This window comes from Rhincodon typus, chromosome 2, assembly GCF_021869965.1.
Source record: "Rhincodon typus isolate 14 chromosome 2, sRhiTyp1.1, whole genome shotgun sequence".
Lineage (NCBI taxonomy): Eukaryota > Metazoa > Chordata > Chondrichthyes > Orectolobiformes > Rhincodontidae > Rhincodon > Rhincodon typus.
In genome coordinates this window covers 37,941,234-37,964,464 of record NC_063333.1, presented here as the reverse complement: position 1 = coordinate 37,964,464, position 23,231 = coordinate 37,941,234, and the positions used below count along the sequence as shown (strand labels likewise).

At 38.7% G+C, this 23,231-nt stretch overlaps 1 protein-coding gene across 5 annotated transcripts in view; it reads left to right on the top strand.

The window, feature by feature from the left end:
* The first annotated feature begins 961 nt into the window (after positions 1-961).
* LOC109935264 (sickle tail protein) overlaps positions 962-23,231 on the top strand; it is a 150,029-nt gene continuing 127,759 nt past the window's right edge. For all 5 annotated transcript variants that reach the window (XM_048612093.1, XM_048612099.1, XM_048612085.1 and 2 more), the window contains exon 1: positions 962-1,158. In XM_048612093.1, coding sequence (XP_048468050.1) covers positions 1,004-1,158 — 155 coding nt within the window. In that variant the 5' untranslated portion in view covers positions 962-1,003. The remainder of the gene's footprint in view (positions 1,159-23,231) is intronic.

The following is a 23,231-nucleotide window of genomic DNA, read 5'->3' as shown; positions in this document are numbered from 1 at the left end:
TGTGGGTGGGATACTGTTTGGAGGATTGAATGGCCTGCTTCCACACTGTCGGAATTCTGTGATTTTTAAATCGCTGATCGTTTGTAGTTGGCTGCCACCAATCGTCCTTCCTATGTTTCAGTATAAGGGGCTGTTCGGTTGTCGATGTTTGGAGGAGGGTGGATCATGTATGCATCTCTGCAGAAGAGGCTCTTGTCATTGATTAATGTACTTTACACCAACTCTTAGGCATACTTTGTAAGCAATAGTTAATAAGACAGTTGCATCTCAAACAAGAGACTGCATGTCAGAGCAGCCTGACTGAACTACCTGATGTCTGCCCAATTTATCAGAATAGACAATTTCAGTTGAGCTCACGAATTTATATTTTCATTTCTGTGCTTCATACTGCATTCAACCTGAAATGTTAACTCAATTTCCCTTTTCACAGATGCTGCTGGACTTGCTGAGTATTTCCAGCATCTTCTGTTTCACTCAAGGGTTTTTTATGTAAAAGTCATCAGGGAAGGAAATTAAAATAGTCTTTGGATTTACAGCATGTATCTGAGCCAGACTTGCGTTTGTGATTTCTAGGGTGAGACAGTTGCCACCTGCCAGATCTCCGTGAATGCATGTAGCATTTTAGATAAGGACAGTTCCCTTGTCACCACCATATCCGCATGCTAATTGGACAGCTACTGAAAGCAGGATTCTTCACTTCTCTTCCCTCACTTTAGCGAAGGATATTAAAGCCAAATATTGAGCTTAAACTGTAGCTGAGAAAAAATAAAGTTAAAAGTTGGAATTTAGAATTTTTTTTCTTTGTGCAGTTTAATGTTTCGAGCTCCATGACTGAACTGTCAGTGTGCGGAATATTTATTTTTACTGCTAATTACTTGTAACAGTACTGGAATTCCAGGATTAAAATGTACCTAGTTGTGACTCAAAATTTACATGATTTATTCCTTTTTTGTTTTTAGGTGTGTTGTATCTTCAGTATGGAGATGAAGTGACACAGTTTGCAATGCCAAATGAAATTACAACTATGGATACAGTTCATGCACTCTTTGTACGTGCCTTCCCTAAGCAGCTCACAATGAAGATGTTGGAATCTCAAAATGTAGCTGTATATATTAAGGATGAGGCCAGAAATGTATTCTATGAACTATCTGATTTAAGGTAAGCAAATGGTACCAAATGTTTTTGTTTGCAGAAGATGCAACCTGTACACATCCAGATGTACTGCAGTCTTTAAAGTCTTCTACTCAGGCCATGAAAGAGGCATCAGAATATTAGCAAAAGCATCTTTATTATGTCACTGGAATTCTGTTATCTAGCTTACCATTATTAAAGTTTTGCTGTGCGTGTATAAAGTCTATGGTATCTCTTGGTACACAGGAATTTATTGCAATCAAACTGGTCTGACCTATTTTTAGAAGCTTCAACTGAAGTTCGTGGAGTTATAATAGCATAATTTAAAAAATTAATACCAAAGTCTGTTTTCACTTAATTGTAACAAAGTACCCCACTACTGTACTAAGCTGCAAAGTGTATTTTCTTTGATAAAGTGTTAACCTTCTGTGGATTCTGTAGATTTAAGACACTAAACTGGAATCAACTGATTCTGGCATAATTTGATAACTTAATAATTTTGAGTTTGAATATGGAGTATGAGATTTGTTGCAATAGTTTAGATTTGGAATTGTTTGAAGTCTTTAGTCAGCATTGCCATGAAGTCTTGGTGAGGCAATAATTTGCAAGTTTTTTTTTTAAATATTATCAATACAAATGTCTCAATCTTTGGAATTCCTATGGCATCGTAGATCATGTTTGCTTAGGATCATCAGTAAACAATTGAATTAAACAAATCTTTTCCTCATCTTTTAAATTGATGATTTTTGTACTATTTTTAGTCACAATTCAGGTCTCTTGCAGTCAGAAACTGGAGAAGTTATAATGGGGGGGAAAAGTGTTGCAAATGAGTTAAACACACATTTTGGTTCTGTGATCACCAAAGGAGTTCAAAAATAACATCCCAAAAAAGTTGAGGGTGAATGAATGATTGATTGATTGATTTATTATTACATATATCTAGGGCGATACAGGGAAAAGTGTTCTGTCACCGCAATTGGGCACCATTTTCAGGTACAAAAGAAAAAAAAGGACTTAAACAGAGTTCACCTTCATCGGCTGGGGTCCCATTTACTTCTTCACTCCTTGCGATCCAAGGCCCCAGACACCCCTTCACGTGAAGCAGTGATTTACCTACACTTCACTCAACCTGTATTTGCTGCTCAAAATGTGGCCTCTACATTGAGGAGACTGAATGTGGACTGGGTGACCACTTTGCAGAGCACCTTCGTTTCTGTCTGCAAAAATGACCCCGAGCTTCCTGACACTTGCCACTTGTTCCTTGGCCAACATTTTCTGTCATGGTATTGCAGCAGGGCTTCTGCGAAGCCAGTGCAAGCTGAAAGAACAGCATCTCACTTTCCGCTTGGAGACATTTAAAGTTTTCATGACTCTGTCATAGAGATGTACAGCAGAGAAATAGACCCTTTTTTTTTTTTTTTTTGTTCCAACTTGTCCATGCTGACCAGATATCCTAAATTAATCTAGTCCCGTTTGGCCCATATCCCTCTTTAAACCCTTCATATTCGTATACTCCTTCAGATGCCTTTTTTAAATGTTGTAATTGCACCAGCCTCCACCACTTCCTCTGGCAGCTCATTCCATATACACACCACCCTCTGTGGAAAAAGTTGCCCCTTAAGTCCCTTTTTAAATCTTTTCCCCCTCACCTTAAATCTATGCAATCTAGTTTTGGACTCCCCTACCCCAGGGAAAAGACATTGGCTATTCAAGCTATTCATGCCCCTCATGATCTTAAAGGTTTATAAGGTCACCCTTCAGTCTCTGACGCTGCAGGGGAAAAAACCCCAGCCTATTCAGCCTCTTTTTTTTTTTTTTTTTTTATATAGCTCAAACCCTCCAACCCTGGCAATATCCTTGTAAATCTTTTTGGAAGTCTTTCAAGTTTAACAACATCTCCCATGTTGTAGGGAGACCAGAATTACATGCAATATTCCAAAAGTGGCCTAACCAATGTCCTGTACAGCCGCACCATGACCTCCCAACTCCTATACTTAATGCACTGCCCAATAAAGGCAAGCATACCAAACGCTGCCTTCAGTACCCTGTCTACCTGTGCCTCCACTTTCAAAGAACTGTGAACCTCCACTCCAAGGTTTTTGTTTGGCAACGCTCAGCAGGACCCTACTATTACATGCATAAGGCCTGCCTGTTTTGCCTTACCAAAATGCAGCACCTCACATTTATGTGAATTAAACTCCACCTGCCACACCTTGATCCATTTTGCCCATCCGATCAATGTCCTGTTTTACTCTGAGAAAATCTTCTTTGTCTGCTACACCACCAATTTTGGTGTCATCTGCAAATTTACTAACCATACCTCCTACATTCACATCAGAATTATTTACATAAATGACAAAAAGCAATGGACCCAGCACTGATCCTTTGTAGCACACCGCTTCGACAAGTTCAATATTGACTTCAATAACTTTTAGGTCCTGAGCGCCACCTTCCGTGTCCTTACCACAACCTCATTACATGGGCTACTATCATAACCAACCCATTGTCAGGTACTAATGGTTCTGATTTAGCAGTTATTCATTCTCCCAAGATGACCTTTTTTTTTAAACCTACTTCCTCCCTCCCTCCCTCCCCCCTCCATGTATCGCTGTCACTCACGCTCCCTTTCGCTTTTTCAGTGCAGGGCGGATGAATTGAAGATATCCTGTTGGCTCCTGTTTTACTTGTATTTGGCTCTTAGAATTGAATGGAATCCCTACAGTATGGAAACAGGCCATTCGGTCCAACAATTCCACACCGACCCTCTGAATGTCATCCCACCCAGACCCATCCCTCTACCCCAATCCCTGTAACTCTGCATTTGCCATGGCTAACCTGCAAATCCCTGAACACTATGGGGAATTTAGCATGGCCAACCCACCTAACTTACTCACCTTTTGGACTGTGGGAGGAAACCAGAGCACCTGGCGGAAACTCTGTCCAACACGGAGAACATGCAAAGTCCACACAGTTACCCGAGTGGAATCAAACCTGAGTCCCTGGCTCTGAGGCAGCAGTGCTAACCACTGAGCAGCTCGGTGGCTCAATTTCTGCTCTTAATTTATCAAACACCTGATCTCCTACCAAATCTGATCTGGAGCTTGCACGTGTTGCTGAATCCCAAACATCTTTGACAGCTTTCATGATTGGAACACACTTCTTCAGTTGTTATCCACGTTTGACTTCTGCCTGTTCAGCATTGCCACCATGATTTTAATGCATGCCGCCACCACTTCACTATCAAAACCTTCAATTCTTTACTTTTTTGCAGAAAGCTTCATTGCATCATCAACACGATACCCTCCCCTCCTGCCTCTGCTCAACACTTTCGTTCCTGTTTGTGTGTGTGTGTGAGTGTGATTGTAACTTTGCTGAACCACTGGTGTTTGCACTCTGCTCAAATGGGTTTTTTCAAAGGCTTGCTAAGCTTTTGCTTCATTTAAAAGAATGGAGCTAAAGGGAGATTTCTTTCCCCTGCATTTTATTCACTGCTTTGTAAAGATGTGTGGAGTCCTCTGTTGATGCGAGTTGTTTTTGTAAAAGTTCCATTAAGATGTAAATAGGCTTTCTGACCACCATGTCAAAGTCACTGTGTGTATGTGGACATGGGGTGAGAGACCAAACTCTCTATAAATGGAGCTTTGATGAATGCTTGTGCACTATTGTGAACTGCAGAGTAAACGAATAAAATCCCATGTAAACAAACGGAAGTCAGAAACTCGAGATTCACCCTAGAGTACATACTTTAACACTCTAAGCCTCCTTATATTCAACTGATTCAACAGTTTGTTTTAAGTAGAAACCCTTTCAAACATCACTTCCAGATGGTCCTGGAATCTGAGCAAACAGTCGAAATTCCAGCTGAAGTATACGGTTTTTAACGTAGCACAGACTAAGTTGTGTATATATGTGCTGTTACTAACAAACCATTCATATGGTGTTAATGTTACAGACACAGCAGGTTTATAAATAATTTTCCATCTGATGGAAACCATTTTTGAACATCTACCTAATATTTTAGAGGCATTCATTGGTTAATAGTTTAATGAATAGGAAAATCCATCAAATCTCACTGTTTGGAAATGTGCTGGAGCCAAAGTTTACAGGATTTTTAAGTGGAGTTTGGAAATTTGTGTTGAGGGTTAAAATCTGTAAATTTGCAGATGATACTAAGCTAGGGAGAAAAGGAAATTGTGGCGATGATGTGGAATGACCTCTGACTTGGCCTATTTGACCAACTTGTCAGACCCCTGACAGCTGAATTTCAATGCAGTGAAATGTGGGATAATGCGTTTTGGTTTAAGAAAAACATGGAGACAATACAAGCTGAACGGTACAAATTTGAGGGGAGTACAGGAGCAGAGGGACCATGGGGTTCATGTGCGTGATTCTCTGAAGGTGGTCAGGTAAATTGAAACAGTTGTTAAGATGTCTTGTAGGATCCTTGGGTTTATAAATATGGTATAGGGTATAAAAGCTAGGCTGCGAGGCCACGCCCCTACAAATTATTGGTCAGGCAACATTGGAAGTATTGTGACAACACAGGGTGGAGCTGGAGGAACACAGCAGGCCAGGCAGCATCAGAGGAACAGGAAAGTTGATATTTCGGGTCACGACCCTTCAGAAATTGCAGATCTGGGAGAGGGAGGCTCTGATGTGGGGAAAGGCTGATTGTAGTGCCGATGCATTGCTGAGAGCATGTATTTGAGGATCCGTAGACAAGAAGGATCCCAACCCAAAATGTCAACTTTTTTGCTCCTGTGCTGCCTGGCCTGCTGTGTTCCTCCAGCTTCACACTGAGTTCTCTCTGACTCCAGCATCTGCAGTTTTTGCTATCTCATTGGGAGTATTGTTTAGTTCTGGGCATCTTATTTAAGAAAAGGATATTAAAGCCGTAGACAGAATGGAAAGGTGATGTACTGGAATGATGCCAGTAATAAGGGATTTTAGATACAAGGAAAATTTTTAGAGAAATGGGGCGGCTTCTCCTTGGAGCAGAAAAGATTAGAGAGATGACCTTTATTGAGGTGCTCAAAATTATGAACAATTTTGACAGGGTAAAGAATGTTCTGTTTCCACTCATTTTGGTATGTGAATAACCAGTGGTCAATTTCAAGATGTTAGCAAGAGAGCTAGGAGTGAGATGAGGAGAAATTTCTTTGATCAGTCATTAGGATTTGCAATTCACTACTTTGGAGAGTGGAGGTAGATGCCATAGGAGGTCTCAAGAGACCTGTGTATATATATTTGAAAGTGGTGGATTTAGAGGGCAACAGAGAGAAGAGTGGAGATTGGAACGAGCTCGGCAGTTCTTTCAGGAGCTAGTACAATCATGAATGGGTCAAATGGCCTCCTTTTTTATAGTAAAAATTCTGTGATTTTGGGTAAAATACATTGGATGCTTTCAGTAGACTTTTGTTGTGGTGCGTCTTTGTGGACACAAACACACCCACTCTCATAATCAGCTAATTCTAAAATGCTTTGTCAGTGACTTTCTGGGTATCTTATTGAAACAGCTGCCATCTGTTTTCTCCTATTTCAAAAGCTGTACAAAGGAAGAATTAACAAATATGACACAAGATTTGAATTTTTACATTCCCCAATTGCTAAGCTAGGGAATATATCATGTGTGTTACTGAATTCCACAAGTCAAGTGTATCTGTGACTTGTGGAAGTTTTCAGATTATTCTGTTCTGTTTAATATTGATTTTGCTGTGTGACGACAAAGTGGAGTGTAAAATACAAATATGCATATCAGTTACTTTTATGAATTGATAAAACCCAGAACCAAGTAACACACAGCAGTGTGTTACATGACCTTTGGTTCCCATGTGCCAAGTTGTTGATCAAACTTGGTAAATTAAGACCAGCCATAGCTCTTAAAATCTCCTCACACCTTTGCCTTAAAGAAAGAAGAGAAATTGATTATAGCCTTGAGCTGTTCCTGTGCACTTCCTGAACTCTTAAATATGAACAATGGAAAAGTTGTGATCATATGTTCCTGCTTAGAGATTTGTTCCTGATGCAAGAGAAAAACTACCTGTAGGGGAAAGCAAAAAAGTGCATTCAATTGGTTTCTCATATATTCGCACTCCTTGCTTGCTCATCCCTACATCCCCAGAGTCACTGATCCTCTTCTGCTCCTCCACCCTTTCAAAACGCCACTTCAACTGCTGAACTACTCCAATTAGTCCCTCACCTCTTCCGTTGCCATAAAATCAACACTACAGGTTACCTCTGCTGTCCCTTGCCACATTCCCACCTGCCAATGCTTTCCCCTTTTTAACTTCAGAATCCACAGGACTCCAAGTTTGGGAATGACTAGTTCCTCATTTGTCTGATCATTCATCACTAGAATTTGTTCAACTTTGGCAGGTATTACAGTGCCTTGCTTTCCTTCGTGTAATGACTCATCCGTAGTAGCACAAACTACTGCATTCCACGATATTTGATTACCTGTCCTTGATCATGTTCTTAACAGCAAGTAATACAAACATCTATTTAAGATTCTATCAACTTTTTTGTCACAGATGACTTGAAATTGCTAATATCCTTCTGTGTACCTTTGAACTTGAGTGGAAAAATAATGCAGCAAATTATTTAATTACTTTCAAGGTACATCAAAGTGTAAATTATTATTCTTAATAAAGTCATAAAGGAAAACTATTTGGCCCAACTAAATTCATTCATTTATGAAGGTCCTGTGTTCTTTGGTGTATTATCAAAATTTACAACACTAGTTAGACATGTTGTGTATGCTAGTCATGCTGAATAAAGAATATTGTGATATCAAGCTTTTTTAACCTTTCACTAGAGTATATGTCTGTCCCCTTGACTTACTGTGTCAATTTTTAATTAATTTTTACACTCCAATTACCTGATGTCCTGTCTCTTTGCTAGATTCAGCCCAAGTTCTTTACCAGTTTTTTTTTCGTTACGTCTGTGTTTGTACATGAGGACTTGGGGTACTTGATGGCATAACTCTAACATTTGCATGTTCTCTTGCATTTCTGAGCAGCTGGAAGAACAACACCTAAACCTCTGCTTAGGCACTTTACAGCCCTTGGGATTCAACATTTGAGTTTAACAATTTTAGAGCATGAACATTCTCTTGTCTGTTGCCTATTCCTACTACCCCAGGTACCATCATGCAATGGGTTGCTTTCAGTGCACCTAACTGATTTGATTTTTTTTTTAAATACTCATAGTCCCCATTACTATCTGTTTGGTTTCTTCCCTAGTTGACTATCAACAATCCATTTGTCTGTCTACAATTTCTTCTAGCCCTGACCCCCTCATCCCTTCCCAATCTGTCTCGCATACCACCATTTTCTAGTTGCTTCAGGTCTGAAGAAGGACTAAAATATTAATTGTTTTTTCCTTCACAACTACTGCTAGATCTGTTGACTTTCCCCAGCAATTGCTATTTTTATTTGTTTCAGATCTCCAGCATGTGCAGTTGTTTTGTTCTTATTATAATGGAAGATATTTTTTGCACTTGTATAGAACAAGCAAAATGTATAAGAGTTTAAAAATCCAGGACAATTAGTAGTGACCTCAAAATTCAGGCAATCTTACCTTTTTATCAACCTGTTAAGAGATGTAATTGCACATGTCCAGAACAGAACCAGAATTAGGGGCACTATCACTGCTCCACCAGATCCTTCAAAGCTCAAGATGCTCTTCCTTGTGCTGCAACCTTCATATCATTTTCTTTGAAATTCATATGCTTGTCGTTGTCCAACTAATCTCTGACTGACTCTGCATGTTTTGAAGGTCAAATTTATTCCATGACTCCTTGTGTAATTTCATGGTAGGTTAATTGATGCAACATGATGACTTGCATATAGTGCACAGTTTGTTTTTCTTCAGTTTCTCTATTGTGCTATTCTGCCCACAGCTCAAAGCAAAGCAGCAAACAATTAGAAGTGATAGAGGAGGTCTGCATCAATAACAAATGAGAGAATTGCTTTTAAAAAAAATCACCATTGAGAAACCATTTAAGCGCTGAAAATAATCAGGTCTAAATGACCAATTAGGAGAATCTATAAATAAAAGGAATGAATCATGTTGCACACTAACTGCCTTTTGTCGTCTTTGTTTTCCCCTTGGCAGCTAAATCCTTTAAAATGCCCAAAGTAATATTTAATTACCCCATATTAAATATTTCTTCACAATAACATTGTTATAATTACATGTGGAATTCTTTCATTTGTTTTTAGTATCCTCTAGTTTTCAGCTTGAGGCGCAGTCTTTGAAAAAGAAAATCTGGACTTTATTAAGTGCAATTTTTTTGCATTTGAATCTCTGGACCTCCCAGTAAAATGGAAAACTGAAGTGGTTTCTTTGAAACCAATGTGAAATATGAATGTATTTTCTGTTTAGTTCACATTGTTTCTTTGCTTGGTATCCAATTGTCCTGGTTTGTTCTTAAGTTGATTAAGCTTATGCAGTTCTGTTAAAGGGAATACAATTTGTAAAACAAATTCCTTCACTGAAGCCGAGCACCTCGCTTTCCCACTTTCATTCTGCAGCACTCGATAGAAACTGTATAAAACATGAAATTGGGAATTATTTCTGAGGAAGTGTTTCTGATTAAGAATAGCTTGTTCTAAATTGTGTTTCTTTTTAAAATGAAAGTTGTCAGTGATCCCACACTCAGGTACCCCATTCTTAGTGATGTTTGGAAACATCCAATTTTTTTTAATTGCTCTCCATGCCCCTACACGGTTCCTAGATCTTTTCTTTTAATCATTCATGGGATGAGGGGTTCACTGGCTAGATCAGCATTTATTGCCCATTCTAGAGGGTAGTTAAGAGTCAGCCACACTGTTGTGGGTCTGGCATCACAGGCAGTGCAAACCAGGTAAGAATGGCATTTGCCTTCTCTAAAGGACATTTGTGAACCTCCAACAATTGACAATGGATTCATAGTCATCATTAGACTCTTAATTCCAGATTTCTATTGAATTCAGATTCCACCATCTGCCATGGTAAGATTCGAACCTGGATCCCCAGAACATTACCTGGGTCTCTGGAGTAACAGTCTGGTGATAATGCTGCTGGGCCATCCCTAACCCTAGATCTCATGGAATACTTAACTCATTTTTCTGTGTTCACACTATTGACAAACTTTGTTTGCACTGCAGTCTTACCAAATTCCAAGATTGCCAGCAGAATGTTATGAAGCCAGAGGACTACCTCCTACCCTCAGCAGGTGTTGCTAAGCCTTGTGACCCTTTGCTCTGGTGCAGCCATTTTTCCAACCTTCATCCAATCCTTCTAAACACCTAGAATAATTTCCAAAGAGTCTTCCTGTTTCACTCATTTCCTCTTGCTCATCTGCAAATCCTTCAGCTTCTTGCCATAATATTGGCAAACTCCAGAAATACACAGGTTGTATCAAAGTTTAGGATGTTGACCTCCAGTTTCTTGACCATTAAATAAACTTTTTTTCTGATGCATTTTGCATGTCGTCTTGTGTACTCTGTATTTCTAATTTACGTGGTTAACTATGTAGATACAGAAATGTATGCTAATAATGAAAGTCATTGCATTCTTTCCAGAAAAGAGATTGGATAACTTGGACATAACTGGCTGGTTGGGCAATTCACTCTGTTATACCTTTTTTTAACATGTACATGTGAACATACAAATTAGCAGCAAGTGTTGGTCACTTGGCCCTTCTAGATAACTCTCTACTCTTTGATAAGGTCATGGTTGATCTGATGATGATGACCTCAACTTCACTTTCTTGCCGATGTTCAGTACCCTTGTATCCTTGATTTTAACTAGGAAATCAATCTACATCTGCCTTAAAATATTCAGTCACCCAATTCCACTAATCGCTGGAAAGAGGAATCCTGGTCTCTGATCCCTCAAACAAATTCTCCTCTGTATTAAATGAGATTTCACTTAGTTTTAAATTCTCCCTGAGTTCTGGCTTCTCAGATGGGGAATTATTCTTTCAGAATCTACAATGTGAAGTCTCATCAGGATCTCGTTTGTTTCAATAAAATCACTTTTCTCATTCTTGAGCTCCACTGGATAGAAGCAAAACCTGTCCAAGATTCCCACTTCACGGGAATTAGCAAAATGGACTTTCTGCGCACTGCTTCATGTGCATCTGTTATTTCTTAAATAAGGCAACAAAATCGTATGCATTCCTCCTAGTTGTTTTCATTGCCCTGTACAACATCCTACTTTTATATTCTATTCTCTAAAATAAATGCCAACATTACATTTGCCTTCCAAATCACTTGCTGCATCTGCATGCTCACATTTTATGATTCATCTACTGGGATGTCTAGATTCCTTTGCACCTCAGTTCTACAGTATCTTCAGATTTAAATGTACTGTTTTTTTTTCTATTCTTGCCAAAGTGTGCAAGTTCATATTTCCCACACGTTACTTGATCAAATCTTTCCTCACTTATTAACCTTTTCTCTCTTGCCTTCTAAATTCCTGATGTCCTCTTCACAACTTCCTTTTCTACTTTTGTCATCAGCAAGTCATTCAGTCCCTTCATCCAAGTTGTTGATATTGATTTGTAAATTGTTGAATACTCTGCCTGTGGCATTCCACTCGTTGCATCTTGCCAACCGGAAAATAATGATTTATTCCGATTCTTGTTAGCTAATGAATCTTCTCTCCATGGTAACGTGTTATCCTCCTATACCAAAAGCTCCTTTTGTATTTTGTTTAGTAACCTCTGGTATCTTGCTCCATTTTCTTTTCACAAAACCAGTAGAAAACCCTTCTCTTATGTTCCTGTATAGTTGAGCTAACTTTAAGTCAAATGAATACTGTCAATGAATGGAAGGTAGAGATTCACTTTTGCTACTATAATATAAACTGTGAAATCCAAGACTGTCCATTAAGTTGCCGAATGTTATGAAGAAAATGTCGGAAGATTATCAAAAAGCTGTCTAATTTACCATAAAATGACACCGCATTACTCAACATCCCAGTATGAAACCAATTCCAATCGCTAGACACCTTGAAATACATTGTTTTATGAAAAATAGTTTGTTTTAATCATAATTTGAGTCTTTAAATAGTCACAATTTTAAGCTGTCAATTTTTAGTGACGAAGCCCTAAATATTTCTCCATTACCTATGTGAAAAATGTCTGGATTTCAAAAGAATAGGCATATTTGAACAGATTTAATGTCCTTTGCTTTGAATGTCACCTCATTGGACACTAAGACTCTGCACTCATATCAGTTCAATTTCAGGAGCAAAAGTTTCACATTGCACTTGAGAAATAATCTATTGTCTCAGGGATTTTTGAGTGAAATAATTACCATCAAACTGAGGAATGACTGGATCAGATTATGAGACAGGTACATTGGAATATGTTACCCTTCAAATATGCATTGGAGATTTTGTACTTTAATGTAACCAATTGTGCTGTGAAGTTATTGTACGGTGAGGTAATTACACTTGCTTTATTCTGTTTTGGCCTGGGTAAACTGGAAACTATCTGAATTTCACTAGACCTTAACACTTGTGCATCAGTTTCAAACATTTTTTTAATTCACATTTAATTGTGCCATTCATCTGAAGAATTCTTGTATAGTTTACGTGTATTTTTCTTGCTGCTCTTTTCATATGTTCAATAGTATGGTTTATAGAAATGTTTTACTTTTCAAACAAGTACCTCCTAGGTTGTTGCTTTTAGTTCTTAAGAATTCTATTGTTTACAATCAGCATCATCCACCAATCCTTCCATTTCACTATCTCAATCCAAAGAAAATGCTAATCAAGCCACCTTATTAATGTTGGCAATTAAAATAAAATTGAGTGACTAATATTGGAGATCACTCCATTATTACGCTAGCCTGGGTCCAAGTTGGAGCTGGCAAAACTAGCCCTTTCAGTTCAGTTCCAAACACTGTCAGGGAACTATACTGCACATTGGATCTGACTATGGATAGTTTCAGAGATAATTTAAATCTCTGTTCATCAGCAAAACCACAGTATACTTATATGGAGATCAAACTGATCAAAAGAATAGGAATCTGTTCAAACTGGTTTGTAAGGATATATGTATCAAAAAGACACTGAATATTGAACAAAAACAACAGTGACTTGAATAGCACTTTTTTAATGTAATAAAACATCCCATGAGGCCCCTCAGCTGTATTGTAAAACAAAGCACAACATTGCCTGAGCTGTATGACGTTGGTCATATGATCAAAAGCTTGAGCAAAAAGGCGTTTGTAAGAAGTATTTTAAAGACAGGTATAGGGAGGGAATTCCAGAGCTTAGTGCATGGTCAACTGAAGGAATGGCTGCCAATGGTGGAGCAGTTACATTGGAAATGAACAAGGGGCTAGAGTTCAGAGTGCAGCTATCTTGGAGAATATGGAGTTTGGATGAGAATGTGGAGATTTGGACAAGCAAGGCCATGGTGGGATTTGAAAATGAGAATAAGAATTTTAAAATAAAGACACCACTAAAGTCACAAAGGAACAGGACTTGCAGGGTGTTAAAATACTAGGGGCAGAGTTTTGAATGATTTCAAGTTTGAGGGTAAAATGTGGAATGTCAGCCAGTGTTGGAATAGCTGAGTGTAGAGGTAACTGATGTTAAAACTATATATAATTTTGATGCTACAGATAATCAGATGGATTTTGGTTGGCTGTGAAGATGATTTTTGCTTTTAAAAAGGGTCAGTCACTTTGAACAGTGACTTAAATATGTACTTTCCAATAAGGCAAGTGACTTCAGTCAGATATCTGTCAGGATACCATGGTGCTAATGGATGGAAAGTTTTTATCCTGCTGGGTTTACAACAGCTCGGAGGTCATTGGAATTGCTCTTCTGTCAGAAATATCCAAAGCTTTTAGTTTATAAGACAGGATGTTGCCTCCTAGCAGGAAAATAGACTTGTCAATCTCGGGGCAATCAGTTTATTTCCCTGTATAAATTTTCATGGGTTTGGCTGGATCTGCATTCATTGCCTTTCGCTAATTGTCCCTTGAACTCAGTGGCTTGCTTGGGTTATTTCAGAGGGTTTTTTCAGTTTTGGATCTAGAGTGGCATGCAAAGCCAGACCAGGTTAGGGCAGTAGTATTCCTTCCTTTTAAAGGACATTAGCAAACCAAATGGGTATTTACAGCAATCAACATAGTGACATGATCATTATTAGACTATTTTTATTTCAAATTGTGAAGGCCATAACTTTATTTTGTTCTGTATTTTTGATTGAAATGGGAAAAGAAAGTGACCTAACACTCGTTTGTAAATGTTGTTCAGACTTTTACTAAAGTTGTGGGGGAAGGACTGCAGATGGTGCTGAAGTCAGCAGGTGTATACAAATGGAGGTTTGGCAGGTGAGAGGTAGCTGATTGATCTGTGTTATGGTGACTAGTTGTCAAAAATAAAGGCCTTCTACCTGCCAATAACTATGTATTGGCTCCCAGGTAGTTGAATCACTGGAGCATAAACGTTTGTGCAGAAGGCATCTGGGGGGAATAAAATGTTCCATTTATCCTTAAAAGAAAACACCTCCAACTTGAAGGAAGCCAGTTTATTTCTCCTCACCAGTTTCTGTAAGCTGTGACTTTTCACCAATAAATCAGAGACATTATAATTGTGAAGTAATAAAGCAGTTGCTTGGTGCTTCCTGCAAGCAGGTGAAATTAATTGGAGAAGGAATAAGAGACTGATGTTAAATAAACCAATTAATTAAAATACTAAATATAATTTCTAGAAGGGATGTACTACCCTGTTTTCTGAAGACCTGTTATCCAAGTTCTGCAGTAAATCACTCTCTAGGTGTAAAAACAAAACCAAGGTCAGTGAATGTTGAAGATCTGAAACAAAAACAGAAATTGCTGGGGAAACTCGGCACATCCGACAGCATCTGTGGAAAGAAAGCAGAGCTGATATTTCGAGTCCAGTGACCCTCCTTTGTAGTTCTGAAGAGTCACTGAACTCAAAATGTTTTAACTCTGCTTTCTGTCCATAGATGCTGCCAGACTGGAGTTTCTCCAGCAGTTTCTGCTTTTGTTTCAAACTGTAGGTCTTGACTGAAATTCAAAGTCACCAATTCATGCAAACAGGTCCAGTAGCTTTCCAGGATTATTCACCCACTTCATAGAGGGATATTTTCTTATCCAAACAAAGAATGAGTAGACAACGGCAGTGAAAACCAAAGAGAGCAAAATACAGCAGCACCATCCAGAAGGTCTTGTAAAGCACATTCATGACTTCAAAATCACAGTCAGAACTCTTCTTTTCTCCTCTCTTCTACCAACTTGCCATGAGATTTGTGCTGGCTGGTCCTTCAAGGGCAGATTAGCTAATCATCCAACCATTTGCCAGCCCTGAGCCTAGAATGTCTCCACTCAATCTGCAGCATTCTTAGGTCAATAATTAACCTGTAGTTACCTTTCCAGGCTAGTTCCCATAAACAAACCGGTTTGTTTGCTCTGCTTTTAAAACAAGTCGCTGCTCAAAGTTTGAAGTTCAATTTTCAGTTGCAAACCAAAAATGACAAATGAAATTAAAATGAAGCTCTCAACAATAGGTTGAGAGTGGGCAAAGATCTCTCGAATGGAGACCAATGTGGAAAAGTGAGATTTTTTGGGGGAGAAAGAATGCTTCTTAATTATTCTATCTATTTAAATGTTGAGAGGTTGCAGAAGTGTGGGTGTCCTAGAAGGTTAATAAGCAAGTACAGAGAGTAATCAGGAAAACTAATCAAATGGTATATTTTATTGTGCCAGGAGTTGAATGCAAAGGTAGGGAGGTTATGCATCAATTATACAATCAGTTGTTATTGGTGATCCCTCGTAGATGAGGGTGACTCTCTTCCACACTCGGGGATTCATAAGTGGCTATATGGGCTGATGCAACTACCATTGGCTCTGTTATACTAGGAGCAGAAAGTGATCATGGGAAGAGGTGGGTGGAATGTTGGTATGGCAGCACGCTTGTTTTTCTGTTTTCACTTGGCTTCCACTCTTTCCCGATGAGGCATGTCTTGAGGTGCTCCATGCCTTCCTGGATGCTGCTCCTCCACTTTGGACAGTCTTAGGCCAATTATTCCTAGGTGTCTGTGGGCATGCCGCACTTTGCCAGTGAGGCCTTGAGGGTATCACTGAAGTGCTTCCTCTTGTCCACCTTAAGTGTGCAAAGAAGATTTATGAAGATGTTGCCAGGACCAGTAGGCCTGAGTGAAAGGGAGAGATTGGCCAGAATAGGATTTTATTCCTTGGAATGTAGGAGAATGAGGGGTGACCTTTATTGAGGTGCATGAAATCATGAGGGGCATAGATAGGATGAATGCATATCATCTTTTTCCCAGGGATGGGGAATTAAAAACTAGAGGGCATAGGTTTAAAGTAAGAGGAGATAGATTTAAGAGGGACCTGAGGGGTAACTTCTTCATGCAGAGAGTGGTGTGTATATGGAATGGGCTGCCAGAGAAAGTGGTTGAGGCAGGGACGTTAGTAACATTTAAAAAACATTTCAGTAGGTACATGGATGAGAAGGGTTTAGAGGGATATGGACCAAATGTGGGCAATTGGAACTAGCTGAGTGGGCATCATAGTCAGCATGGACCAGTTTGGGCCGAAGGGCCTGTTTCTGTGCTGTATTACTCTGACTCTGGGGCTTGCCTGCTGTTTTGAAGCTGGGAGTAGAACAACTACTTGGAGTCTCCTGTTGGTCTTGCAGACCATTTGCCCAGCCCATCATAGCTGATCAAGGGTGATCAGTGCCTCTGCTGGGATGTTTGTTTTTTTTTTAACAGGGCAGCGTGAGACTGTATCTAGTGTTGTGTGCAGTGTGGGTGTCTGTACTTGCAAGTGTCGGAAGCTATTCAGAGAAGGTTTACGAAGACTATTACTGGGAATGAGGAGACTCTGTATTTCATGAGGAAAGACTAGACAGGCCTGAGTCCTCCTGGAGTTCAGGGTCAAAGGTGACTTAATTGAAAAGTAGATCAAGGGGACTTGACCAGGTGAATGTGGAAAAGATGTTTTGTCTTGGAGAATCGAGAGCTAGATGTACATAAGATACTATTGGACTGCATAATCCTTAGAGGATCTCAGTTTCATGGACTGATAAGTATTCCAGGATTTTGGGAAGAAGGAGATACAGCAAATCTTTTTGGTTCACCATGAAAGAATGTGGGTGAAAATTCTCAGATTGATGTGACCAAGTTTGAGGATTTAAAGAGTTTATAGACATGCTCACCGAGCCAGTGGGTTTGGTTGCAAACGTTTTGTCACCCTAGTTAACAGCATCGGTGCGCCTCCGGTGAAGCATCAGCGTTCTGTTCCACTTGTTATTTATTTGCCTCGGTTTGCAGGGGTGGTTGGTGTTACTTCCTGTTCTCTTTCTCAGTGGTTTGTACACAATGTCTAGTTCAACATGTTTGTTGATGGAATTCCCTGGTGTGTCTCTGTTTGGCATGTGCAATTATGGATGTGTCATCACAGTCGAATTCGTGTCTGTCATTGCCTGTATGTAGGGAGACAAGTGAGAATTGGTCGTGTCTCTTGGTGGCTAGTTGGTGTTCATGTATCCTTTTTATTGTCAGTTTTCTTCTGGTTTGGCCTATGTAATGTTTCACACAGTCTTTGCATGGTATTTTGTATATTACACTGGTTTTGGGAATGGGATCCTTTTACATTCATCAGTAGCTATAATAGGGTGGCTGTTGGTTTGTGGGCCACTCTGATACCTAGGGGTCTGAGTAGTCTTGTGGTCATCTCTGAAATAAGGGTGCCAACGTTTGCAATTGAACCCGCCGGCTTGGCGAGCATGTCTACAAGCTCATCCACACACCGAGCTACAAATCTTCTCAAACTTTAAGGATTTAAAGACTGGAAAATCTGTCTAGCTTTAGCTACTTGGTGAAGTCTTAAAATTTTCTCACTATGAAAGCTAGCTTTGAATTTGAGTTGCTGGGCTGAGAAAGGAAAATTGGAAAATGTTCTTGAAATTTAAGAATCCTTTTGTTCCCAGAGACTAGACTGTACACTTGCAGGAAAGAGTAAAGTAAAACTGCTGCAGCAGATTTTTGGTTAGTTTCAATGTTAAAAATAGGATAGTTTCTGTAGTTTAGAATGCAAGTTGCTTACTGCAATGTTTAGTTAATGTTGCCTTAAGTTTGCTTTTTACAGTAGGCATCTTTTAAGGTGATATGTTTTCTCCTTTCAGCTTTTCAGTGGCAGTTCAAATTTCTTTAAAAGTTAGTGGTTTGCTTGGTAATCAGAACTGTAAGCAGTCTGAATGATGGAGACAATGAGATTGGAGCCCCAGTTCAAGGTTCACTAGCATGATGAGATTGAGTGAGTGTATTGGGAAAATACAGAAACAAAGGGTTGGGTGAAAATCAAAACATTCAGTTTGAGATGGTGGCAAGGGAAAGGAGTGGTGCAATCAGTATAGGGATCAGAATTTGTGTAAATAGTTACACTACATTTAGCTCACTTTTATGTTCGGGTAAAGTGTCAAATCTATCCCAAATACTTTGTACTAATTTGCAAAAAAAATTCAGATTAGTATTTACATTTAAATATCTCTTAAAATCTGGTAACATGAGACTGTAGCTAGAATTGCAATTATAAGCAAGAACAAGGGAGATTATTTGGTTTGTTTTCGTTAGTGCACCAAAAAAAGTACGACATTCCTGCAACTATTCAAGGTAAATGAAATGCCAAAAATATTCAAAGTGTGGCCTAAAAGGAGTATACATCTTAAGTCAAATTTATGCAATTTTGTCTACATTAAAACAGATAATTGCTTTATTGGCTGTCGACCATTTTCAGATTGTCCCAAAGACACTACATAAACAGCAAGATTGTCTTCTATGTAGGAGACTGAAATGGTGCATAGGAACCCATCACAGTAAATTTTTCCACTGTTGCCTGGACCCTCTGAGAAATTGTGCTGATCATCACTATTTTGCACATTGAGTCATGGTATCGAATAGGTCAAGAAACCAGACAACTGTGGAAACATCTGTGAGCTGGCTGACTTTTCTTTTGTTGTTAAGGGTGATTGTGGACTCTTACCCAGATTTTGGGGAGGATTATCTTCAATGATTCTAAAAGTGAGAAAAGAAGACCAGGATTAGAATAGTTTAGGTGGTTTTTGACTGAGCAGACTCAATGGGCTGAAGGGCCTTTCTGTGTGTATAGACCTCAATAACTCTGGCTCTTCGGATTTGATTTTCTCCCAGTGTCACTTTTCATATTGTTTCCCAATACTCTGATAATTAAATATCCAATACCTTTTGAGTGAACAGCTGAGTCTGATTTTGTTTACGCGTTAGTAACTGTATGGGAGTTTCCAACGGAAGTAATGAGTTGGAGCTCTTCAATGTTCCTGAGCAAATTAGAAGGCAGGTAAAGGCTGCTAAGTTTGGGTCTAGCTCTAATTTCTTTGTAGCTGAATTTTTAAAAAAATTATGCAAATTAATTTAAAAATAAAATATTTTGCAGCCACAGCTGAAATTTGACAGACCACATGGTTCAAACGTGACTTTTGCTCAATGCTTCACCTTACTAATTTCACCTCACCACGTTTACTTATAGAATTTTGCAGGATTGTTTTGTCTGTGCTTGTTCAGTTCATCCATAACTTCTCAAAAGTGGCATCTGCCTTTGATTTCCTGCCAGAATATAGTTTTATTTGTACTTTTGATGTGTTAATGTATGTACTTTCAGGATTGGGTTTTTACTATTACAGTAGGCAACTGCATGTTCTGACTGGCAGATAATTGAGAGCAATCCTATAATTCAGCATGAAGGGTAGAGAAGAAATGTGCTTTCCAACCTTGTAATTTTGCATTTCACTTGCTTTTCAAGTAATTACTGCTGAAAGTTCAACCCACTTTTTTAAAAGGGATTCATTCATTCAGATAACGTACAGTGGCAAATGCACAAGCAGGCATGTTGGACTTCAAGGCAGATTTCTGTTTAAAGCTTTAAAGTGTTTCCCAGATGTCTGCTTGAGTTGACTGTATTGTGGCAAATTTGGTAAGTTTAAATCCGTCTAAAATTGTTTTTGGGTTGCTTTAAGCTGCACTAGTTGATGTTCACAGCAGCACAACTAAACGCTCTCGTGTGTACTTAATAACTATATGCATAATAATGTAGCTGTGAAACTCCTGCAAAGCAGTTGTGTGTTTGAAGATTTGCTTGATGTCTTCTACCACAGAATCAAAGTTCAGATGATTTTTATACCCTAACTTCATATTGTCAGTATTTAATTTGCTTCCTCCAGAACTTTTCCTTTCCATGTTATATGGGGTAACGTTTACTGTTACAAATGATTGGAAAGAAGATAAGCATTAGAGACATGGCTGCAGGATGACTTGAATTGGGACCTGAATATTGAAGGGTAAATGTCCTTTTGAAAGGAAAGATGCTAGGTAAAATCGAGGGATAGCTTTGATATTTTCTAATGGTATTAGTGCAATTGAGGAGGATGACCCAAGTTCAGGAAGCCAGGATGTTGAGATGATTAATGATAAAGACAAGAAATCCATTATGAGAATGCTGTACGGACCCTTAACAGTAACCACATGGTAGAATGGTGTATAAAGGAAGAAATAATGGCAGCTTTCAGAACTCTACAGTCATAATAATAGGGGATATTATTTTACATATGAAGAGTAAAAATCATATGGCCAAAGGTAGCCTAGATGGGGAGCTCATAAAATGTTTTCAGGATTAGTTTATGGCACAGCATATTCTGGCGCCAACCAGAGAGCAGGCTGGACTAGACCTGATATTAATGAGATAGTATTAAGTAAAGCTGTTCTAATGAAAGCATTAAGGCCCTAAGCAGCAACAATCATAACATAATTTGAATTTTACACTTAGCTTGAGAGAGCAAACAGTGGGTACAAGACTAGTATTTTAAATTTAAATAGGGGCAATTACAGTGTGAAATCAGAACTTGCTAAAATGAACTGGCAAATTAAGTGACGGACAGATCAACAGCGGTACATTGGCTGACGTTTCAGGAGATAATTCAGAATACACCGAATAGATGCACTGCAATGAGGAATAAAAATTCTAACATTACCTTTCACTCTTAGTTAACTTAAAAGTGAAGATAATATTAAACTTAAGAAAAATATCTTGTGCAAAGATGATTGGGCAGGTCTGAGGATTGAATAGGCTGTTTTTTTTTAAAGCAAAGAATGACTATTGAAGTGAGTGACCCTGTAGCAAGTGAGTCTGGGGATTAATAATGAAAATAAGATGGCAGATGAATTGAATAGATGTTTTGCATTGGTCTTGAATATAGAAAATACAAGTAACAACACAGAAGTATCTGTAAATCAGGAACTAGATGGAGGGCAAAATTCATTAAAATCCATCACCAAGGAAGTGGTACTAAGCAAATTTATTGAAGCTGTGTCTGGCAAGAATCCCAGTCCTTATGAACATCGTCTTAAGGTCTTAAAAGAAGTGGCTGATGAGAGAATTTATCTATTCGTTTTAATTTGACAAAATTCTCTAGATTTGAGGCAGTTTTCATTGGATTAGAAAATAGCAAATGAACCCTTTTTTATTAAAGAGGAATGGAGACAAAACTGGAAATTACAGGCCAGCTAACTTAATGTCTCTACCATAATGCAGATGTAGTAAGCTATTATCCTATTCATTGTAACATGGCACTTAGAAAAATTGTCTGATTTTAAGCAGAATCAACCTGGCTTTGTGAAAGGGAAATCATGTTAAAGCAATTTATTGTATTCAATTATTCAAAGAACTGCAATTACAACATTTTTAAAAGGCATCTAGATGGGTACATGAATAAGAAGGGTTTAGAGGGATATGGGCAAAACGTAGGCAAATGGGACTAGATCAGTTTAGGATATCTAGTTGGCATGGATGAATTGGACCGAAGAGTTTGTTTCCGTGCTATTGTATGTGCGACTCTAAGTAAAATGCTGTGGCTTAAGGGGAAACATAGTTGTATTATACTGACATTTCTAGTAGTCATTTGATAAGTTTAACATCAAATGTTATTGCAGGAAATGAAAGTTTATGGTTTTGGGGGTGACCTTGAAATAGCTAGAAGATTGGCTAGCTAACAGGAAACAGTAGACAGAAATGGGTCTTTTCTGGTTGCAAGGTGTAACAAGGCTGTGCCACAGGGATATATGCTGTGCCTCAACTTTTTAAATTGATATGAATGACTTAGATGAAAGTACTTTCATCTATGATTGCTAAATATCCTGATGACACAGGTAGAAAACTAAGTTGTGAAGAAGATGCAAGGGGAATGTATAGGGACGTAATAGGTGAGGTTAATAGGTAAAGATGTAGCAAATAATAGAATGTTGGAATTGTGAAATTGTCCACTTTTTAACAGAAAGAATAAAAAGTAAGCATGGTAACGAAATGGTGAGAGATTGCTGTCTTCTGGACAAGGTGGTCTGAGTGTCCTAGCATTTGAATGGTTTGCAGGTTTGGCAAATAGTAGGGAAAGCTAGTAGGATGTTATGGTTTGTTACAGCAAGAATTAAATGCAAAAGTGGGGAGGTTATTCTTTTATACAGAACATTGAGGCCATGTATAGATTGTTTTGTACAGTATTGGTGTTCTTATTTATGGAGGGATGCAAATGTGTTAAAGTAGTTCAGAGAAGACTTACTAGACTAATATCTGGAATGGACATACAAATCTGTCCACCTTTTCCTCATAAAATAGTATCAGCTGGAATCCAGAACAGTAAGAGGACTTTATAGGAATAGAAGATACTGAAGAGTGTTGATTAATAGGGAGCACTTGGAAAGGATGTCTCCTCTTGTGGGAGAGTTTATAATTGTGGGTCACCAATTTTAAGAGGTGAGGAGAAATTATTTCAGAGGGCCATGGGACTCTTTTTGGAACCCTCTTCTGAAAAGGCAGTGAAGCAGCATCCTCTGATTTTTGACAGAGGGGCTCATGAATTCTTGATGAGCAAGAGGCTAAAGTTATCTGGGACAGGCAGGATTGTGGAGTAATCGGGTCGGTCATAATCTTGATTGGAGCAGGCTCAAGGGACTGAGTAACCTGCTCCTACTCTTAATTCTTGTGTCCATAATTGGGTAAAGAAGTGAATTTTCTTTTACT